Source organism: Arachis ipaensis, chromosome B05 (genome assembly GCF_000816755.2).
Source record: "Arachis ipaensis cultivar K30076 chromosome B05, Araip1.1, whole genome shotgun sequence".
Classification (NCBI taxonomy): Eukaryota; Viridiplantae; Streptophyta; class Magnoliopsida; order Fabales; family Fabaceae; genus Arachis; species Arachis ipaensis.
The window spans coordinates 141,161,406-141,170,043 of NC_029789.2; the positions used below are offsets into that span (position 1 = coordinate 141,161,406).

Below are 8,638 nucleotides of genomic sequence, written 5' to 3' on the forward strand. Positions count from 1 at the left end.
TAATTAATATATCTATATAAAACTTAAAAATTATAATATAATATATATTAAATGTGAGACCAATAAATCAACAATAAAGATGTCATAATCAATCAACTACTCTCCTATAATGGTTTTCTGGTTTGTGATTGTGTGGATGCATGGTTGGCTATCTTAATGATTTAGAGATGTCATATGACACGATGGGATCAATCATGTGCGGTTGGATCATCATTGTCAATATGTAGCTTCATCTTTGAACTTACAACATTAATTGTTGCAAAAATTACCTTTTTTTTAATTTAAGTTAATAAAAAATTAAATAATTATAAGTAAAATTTTTTTTAGAATTTATTTAAAATTTTAATAGATTTTTTTTTCTTTTTTTGCATTTGTCTTATACTAAAATTCTTTTTTTTTTAAGTTCAATAAGAATCGAATGTTAAATTTTTCTGTTATAGAAATTTTGATACCATGTTATAATAAAAGTATAAAGTTCGTTAAAAAATTATTACTTGAAATAGCGAATTAGAGATATAATCATTCATGTATTTTCTCCTATCAACTAACATTTTTGAAAGAAGTGGTATTATGACAATCGTAATGTCATGTCCAATTATCTATATAAATATTGTAGTTTGTTTGATTATTCTGCAAATTTATCTAGACATAAACATAGATATTTACGTTTATTATTTGTTCAATGAGATACAATTTTTGAAAGATTTTAAAAATCGAATTGATAATCGAGCTCGTAAAATTAAAAGTTTAAAAGTTTAAGGTTTAACAGAAATTTTATTAGTATTGAATAGAATATAATAAAATGATATAATTATATATGAATTTTTTAAAAAAAAAGAAATTTTTGTTTTATTAATTAAAATTAAATGATCTAATCTCTAAGAAATGGGTTAGTTTGACTGTTCACAAGCATTTTGACCAATTTTTTATTTTTATCAATTCATTGACAACTGGTTTTATTATGAATTAGACCAGTTTAAATTGCTAGTTTGGCAATTAAACCAACCAATATAGTCTGATTTTCAAAATTATGAAGAATACACTAAACACAATATTGTATATAGTTTAGAGGTTAAGGTTTATTAGAAAGCTGATATATAAATATTAGACATGAGATATAATTTTTTATTATAATTTTGTATCTTAAAAAATTTTGAAAATTTTATTTTCTATCCTTATCAATTTCATCACCAACAACAATAGGGATAAAATTATTATTAGTGTCTTAACAACCAAAATAGATTACATGTATTCATGTGTATGTATGTGTACTTTTGTGTTAATGTCTTCATTAATTTGAAATGGAGAACAAACACAACCTTAAGGATGAAAAATTAAATCAAATAATCGTCTTTTATTAGGGCAATGAAAAGGTGATTAATCACAAGTGTGAATATATTATTAGTTCACTACCATGCATATCCCTCGAGTCTCTTACTAAGGTTGAATTTAGGATATGCTCTTTGAAACTTTTCAACTAATGTAGTCTCAAGTTTAGACTCTTGTCCCATTGAATTTGAACTTGTTGCACCTCCTTGCCAATCTTTAAGATTGTTCTGCCAGCAACCAACCTTATATGGTTCTAATATTGTCCCAAGCTCTGTAGTTTGTAGTGAAAATGGTCTTTTTCTTGTTCTCCATAAAATTTTTGCAGACTGAAATGTATGAAAGCTATGATGTATAGACACGAGACACGACATGATACGGGACGCGTTGACACACGAATTTTAAAATTTTATAAGAGATGGGGACACGTATATATATAAAATATAAAGTATTTTTTAGATAAATATTAATGATATTTTGATATTTTATTGATATTAAAATATAAATTAATTTTTAATTATTTTTAGTATTTTATTTTAATTATATAAAGTATTTAAAATATTTTTGTTTTAATAATAATAATATATACTATTTCTAAATTTATCTCAAAAATACATGTAATGGTATTTAGACGTGTTCGGAAACAATTTTTTTATTTTTTTATTAAGACATGATTGGATACAGCAGACACGCGTGTCGGACAAATGTCGACAAGTGTCGTATCCAAAATGTGTTTGACACGGGAATACGAACAACTCAGCGAAATGTCCGTATAAAGACTATGGATTTTGGCTTTCATAAGAAGAGCTAGCTTATAAGCTACTGCACTTAGCTTTTTACTGATTCTAAAATGCTCAAAGTACTTCATTTCCAGTTGTTGGCTCTTTCTCAATACCATTGAATATTGTCTAGAGGGTTGTAATTTCACTAGCAACAATTCACTTATTCGAATTTCACATGTCTTCTCTTCTTGTCAACAAAATACTTCATGAATTACTGAAATCTGAACAATTTTTTCTTAGTAAAGCTCGTATCTTTTTTATATATAGTAGTTTCATTTACAACATAGATGAGATGTTTATTAAGAAAGGACTACACATTTGCACCACATATATACACGTGAAATATATAATTTTTACTTTAATTTAAAGGCAATCACATAATTATTGGATTTGATTATATTCTTCATCATCTTCATGCTTATACATATAGAACTCGGCGACGATATTCTCCCAACGCCCATATGGGAAATATGTTTCGATACGATGCGTAATTTAGAATACAATTCCTCATAAACACTCCTGTAGTTTCCTGTATTTTTTTAATGGATAAACATACATATAAGATGTTAAGTGTTTTTAATTGTAACTAAATTAGTTTAATGAAAATTAATTACCTGCTGAGGAAAGTCTCCATCTTCCATTTGTGAATTGATTAGTAACTTTATTCCACGATGTATGGGTGTTGGATCAATTTCAGCCTTTTTATTTTTAAACAAACATTAAGAGTATATATTAGTAACAAATAACATAATCAGCAACTAAGTTCGGTTTCATTGAATAATTGTTTCATTTATGTTTTTATTTTTCAATACAAAAAAATTTCATTTTTTTTTTCAATTTATTTCGTTTTCAAGATTTTATAAATAAGACAATACAAATAGGAAAATATTAATGAGAGAATTAAAAATCTTATGAGCATTTTTATATAGTAGTTAAAGAAATTCCTTAAACAAAACAAACTCTAATTCAGTTTTTCATTTTAATTCAAACCTCTTTTTTTTTAACTAGAATTGGAACCTCTTTTCAAACAAGCACCAAATTCTATTGGGCAAACCCACAACAATACTTGTTCAAGTATCTAGGCCCAATTCATTAAGACTAAAGCTTTGATAAAAATGATGTATGCAATGATATTGTTGACTTTGTTTTATGGACTTGAGTCATATTGTTGATTAAACCACTTATGAGAACCAGAATGAATCTATGGTAGAGTTAGGCCCATAAAATTTGGGAACTAGTGAAAAAGAACTCAATCCAAGAAAGGAAAAACGGACCAAGATTTAATGAACAAAAACAACAACCCAATGGGTTGGACGAGTGGTCAGCTCACTCGTCCGCTTAAGTAAGTTCGAATTCCGCCTTATGTATGTAGCAATTCATTGGCTAGTTTAGTGGCAGACTAGTTTAAATCCGCGACGGACTAGTTTGTTTAATTTTAGTATTGTAATCTTCTTTGGATCTTTAGGCCTATTTTAATAAAAAATTTCAAAATTTTCTAGTGACTCTTTATAAAATTATTCTATATTAATAATCCATTTTGAGTTATATGAGGTGTTTTATTTATTTTAAGTAATCTTAAAGGTTTGAGTGGGTTAGAAGTAGTAGTTTTATGAGTATATATTACAGAATCTTAAACCGTATGACTGTTTAGCTCTTTTATTTGAATGTTTTGTTTTTGGAGTCTTTGTATCATTGACTTCTCTTTTGGGGAATTAAGCATATATTAATTATTTAAAAAAATCAAAATTACCTTATGCTGTCTTTAATATCATGTATTCTCTTTGTCTAACAGTTTATTATTTTCTCAACTTTTTGGTCATCAACGTTATATTATCCTATTATCCTTATCAATCACAAGAACAAGATTTGTTATTAGGTAAAATATTTAAATCTATCTTTTAACAAGCCTTCCATTTAATTTGGACCTTAAAGTCTCAAAAATTATGAATAAAGAATATGGAGATATGCTAATTATTACTAACCTGTCCAGCACCAATAAGGGATAGCAAAGCCCATGAAGTTTGAACCACGTTAGCACGATTGCCTTCTAAATTTGTATACACCTATTTGTCAACAAAAAAAAAACATGTTATGATAAATCAAAATATGTATAGACACAACAAATTTTTTATGCATAAAATATGATATTAATCTTGTTTGAATTGTACCACATACATTACACTTGAAATCTTTATATTTTGGGAAATGTGGTATACTAATTTTCTTTTAAGGTCAATTTACATATGATAAATCAAAATGAATCACATTATCGTCTAATCTTAAAGAAATCCACCGCAATTTACCCCCAATTTATTTTTCTTTGATTCTTTGTACTCTAATATTTAATGGGTTTTGCTAGCAGGTAGACAATGATTTTTGTAAATAATGTGAATAATGGACTTTAGGATTGACCCAATAAAATAAAAAGACACTCCACCTCTAAATTACTTCCTAAACCTTAACATTAGGATAACTATCTGTACACCTAGTGAATTGAATATCCAGTCATTATTAATTGTGCATGAGTAAATCGAATTAAAAATAATGAATATAATCATTTGGATACCTATTGAATTGAATATCCGATATATCTATTGTTCACATTGTTTAATATTCTCATTGTCTACCTATACTTTTTCATATTTAATTTGTATTGTAGAGCATAATTAACAACAACAACAACAATAATAATAAAATAATAAATAAATCTCTAAGAATTTACATTTCAAACAGATTAATTCTTAAGAAAAAAAATATCAATAAAGTCTTTTAGGATAGTAAATATGGACACACTACCTTCAAATTAATCCCTATAATTAGAGTAGAAGGTCTTAATTTAAAACTACCTTATTATGCTGAAGAACTTTATTGGTATTTTTTTTAGGGACTAATTTATTGAAAATGTAAATTCTTAGGGTTTATTTGTCAATTTACTCTAATAATAATAATAATAAATATAAACCTTGTTTTGGCTTGATAAATAACTTTCACTCCAACCACCGTTAGGAAGCTGCTTTGACAACAAAAATTGACATGCTTTGCGCAATGAAGCACTGTTTTGATAGTTCTTTCCACATGCTCTCAGTCCCTTTACAGCAAACCAAGTTCCATAGGTATAACAAATTCCCCAGCAACCATACCTACACAAATAACTTCTTAATTAATTAGTTATGACATTACCAGAAAATTCGTGATTATCGACGGCCTTACAGATAGTCAATTTTAATTTATAATAAAGCTTCTAATGATTTCTATAATTCAATAAGTATTTGTATTTTACGACTATAAATTTAATTACAAGATAGATAGCATATATTATGCATGTTAAGATGACAGTTATTTGAATAAAAAAAAAGCAACAAAATTACAAAAGTCAACAATACCATGAGCCATCTGGATTTTGTGTGTTTTCAATGTAATGAATTGCTTTAGAAATGGAGTGATTTATTTCTTTTCTTCTGTGATTTGGATATAACTTTCTAAATAGAGCCAATGCTTCCATTGCTGATCCTGTGCATTCTACATACCTATTATTTCATTCACAACATGAACCATATATATAACAAGTGCCAAGTAATTAAGATTGTACATAAGGCTAAATAAACAATACTTCATTCAATTAAAAATTCTAACAATAATAACGACGTATGTAATAGTCTTACTCCATCTCAATCAGAGTATCTTCAAAGAATTCGGTTGGATTGAATTTCTGCAATGCACGAATAATAGTTTCTCACACCAGTTAAAACAGTGTTTTTAATATGATTTATTAGGCTACGTTTGTTTACAGAAATAGAACACTAAGACAGAAATATAATAGAGAAACAAAATTATATTTGAGAGAGTAGACATAGACAGAGATAATATATCCAGAAACACTAGAATAATGTATTTTGTGTCTAACAAGGACACAGAGATATTAACAAGAAACACAACTTATTTTTTATTTTTTTATTATTCTTGTTAATTTTTTTATAATTATATTTTTTATTATTATATTTTTCGTCTCAAATTTTTTGAATGAAAAAAATGAGAATAAATTAAATTTTCATAATTTATTCTAGTTTATCACTAAACAGAATATAAGAACACAAAATTTTATATTTCTGTCATATATGTCTTATTCTCAGTATCTTATCTTATTCAATTCTCAGAAATAAACGTAACTTTAAAGACTATTAACAGCATCATAGAATCTCTCTGATTCTATTTGTTCTCCAACTAGATCAGATGGCATTTTTGACAATAAGAGCGCAGCCTGTAATTAAATTTAGTAGCAAGTGAGAGAAATTTAATTAATAATTAGTTCATAATGGAAAAACTATCATGATATTAGACTTATCATAAAATGAATTTAATTTTAATGCACTATAAATATAAAATTTAAACATTTCTCTAATCATATATTATTGTATTAGTAAAAAGGTGGAAATTTAAGTGCAGTCGACTTCACGTGAAGTTGATAGTTGAGAGCTGTTAAATGAAAATTTAGTCAAATCGGTCAAATCATCTAACAGCTCTCAGCTATCAACTTCACATGAAGTCGACTACACCTGAGTTTTCACCTAACAAAAATTTATAATAACTCAATTATCCACCACGGGAAAAATTTACAAATCAAAAAATAAATGATTGATTCTATTACAAAAAGAAAAAGTTTAGAGGTCCAATAACTTTATTAAATTCTTGCCAGCATATAAGTATGTAACTAGCAAAAGAAAAGTGAATAATCCCGCACTATCGGATAAAATCTCACACCATTAAAAATATCATTGATGGTTACTTGATAGCTATAAATCACAAAAGTTACTGCCCTAACACTCGTCAATTTGGAGAGAATTTGTATGAACCTGTAATCCTTCAGCTGTGCAATCAGAGACTTGCCAACCTTGGTCATGCATTGAGAATGTCCATGAACCTTTTGAGATGTGTCTATACATTCCCATGAAGTCACCACTAGGGTTTTCACTAACCTTCAATTTCAAATCAAAGTCTCTTTTAATAGTAATTATTGTTTCAAAAATCATATAGTATAGATATGTATAATGAAGCAGAAACACTAATTAATTAATTAATTAATAGTTATTAATTGGTACCTGTGAAGCCTTGACAAAATCGTGAGCTTTTTTAAGTGTAGGTCCATACTCTTCACTTAAATTACAAGCAAGTATTGCTTGTATAGCAAATGCTGCATCCCACATTTGACTACCAAAACTCTACATATCATTTTGAAGAACAATTATTAATTACTAATTTTTTTTATTTCATTTAGCGTAAAAAACTTTTTTATATTTTACATCTTGTTGTATAATTAAACAAAATTATTTTAAAAAAGCAATAATTACTTGAATTTTCAAGCCATCTTCGGCGAGCCAAAAATAATCAGGAATTCGAGCTAAATGGAGTTTGTATGCTTCCGAATTAGGATCTTCAACCCAACGCGCAATCAAACACAAAACCTGCATTATATATCATGATTTTCATTTGCTTCAATTGATCATATAAGATTATTGTAAATGAATAAAATATAAGATTATTTTATTTATTACCTTCTCTACACTTCCAATGCAAAGGTATCTACTATTCTCATCCTCATATCTGACATGACTAATTGCAATTTCTAATGCTTTTTGTCTAAGCTTAGAAAAGGGCCAAGAATTCAGCAAAGGCTCTCCCACGTGATGAAGAAATCCCCATAACATATCTTGGATTAAAGGATGTGGATAATACAAATCCTCCTATATATTTGTATCATGTATATGTCATTATAACATTAATTAGGGATATAAATATATTAGATTAATGAGTATAATTTAAGATAAATATAAAATTTGAGGAATAATAAAATTTGAAAAATTAAATAAAAATATTTTTTTTAAAAAAATACTATTAAATTTTTAATTTTTTGTGCTCTTATTTTCTAGAAAATATTAAAAAAATTAAAATTTTGTATTTTAAAATTAAAATTTTAATTTCAGTCTTTAGCGGTCGAACACAATATTAAGTTCAATTTCTTAGTTTCAGTCTCAATACCCTCTAAAAATAAACAGTACCTAATTGCATGTATAACACAAAGCAGAATAATTAAATGAGTATTAATCATGATTAGAAATTAAATAAATATTGAATGAACCTTAGCAACACAATTTCGAGCTTTATTCCAGTTGATTTGATGATAAGGTTTATTGTACATTTCTTCTCTCAAAGATCTGATTAAATTGGTGACAGGACCCACAAACTTCTTTCCATATAAATATGACATTGGCATATAAACCAAGCGACAGTAGCATAACATATTCCCTGCCACAATTAACAAGCAAACTAAATGGTAGTACCAAAAATAAAAAAGAAAAGAGAATAATAAATTATATATATACCTGGGTGAATAGAGATGAAATTGGGAACAAGCCAGAACTCTGGTGGAAGTGGATTGCATCCTGACCACTCATAAACTCCAAGTACCTTCACCAATAAATCAAATTAACATATTATTACTCTTATTTTTAATATTTTTTTTGTGTCTATTCTTA

General features: G+C 27.0%; 1 protein-coding gene across 1 annotated transcript in view; it reads right to left on the bottom strand.

Annotated features, from left to right (window-relative positions):
• The window catches only part of LOC107641345 (lupeol synthase-like), an 11,079-nt gene continuing 4,671 nt past the window's right edge, over positions 2,231–8,638 (bottom strand). The window contains exons 6-18 of the mRNA XM_016344839.2: positions 8,486–8,570; positions 8,242–8,408; positions 7,658–7,846; positions 7,454–7,567; positions 7,205–7,324; positions 6,959–7,081; positions 6,292–6,366; positions 5,771–5,817; positions 5,492–5,635; positions 5,071–5,248; positions 4,091–4,171; positions 2,723–2,806; positions 2,231–2,637 (exon numbers count right to left, since the gene is read on the bottom strand). Of these exons, the coding sequence (XP_016200325.1) occupies positions 2,527–2,637; positions 2,723–2,806; positions 4,091–4,171; positions 5,071–5,248; positions 5,492–5,635; positions 5,771–5,817; positions 6,292–6,366; positions 6,959–7,081; positions 7,205–7,324; positions 7,454–7,567; positions 7,658–7,846; positions 8,242–8,408; positions 8,486–8,570 (1,518 nt within the window). The 3' untranslated portion in view covers positions 2,231–2,526. The remainder of the gene's footprint in view (positions 2,638–2,722; positions 2,807–4,090; positions 4,172–5,070; positions 5,249–5,491; positions 5,636–5,770; positions 5,818–6,291; positions 6,367–6,958; positions 7,082–7,204; positions 7,325–7,453; positions 7,568–7,657; positions 7,847–8,241; positions 8,409–8,485; positions 8,571–8,638) is intronic.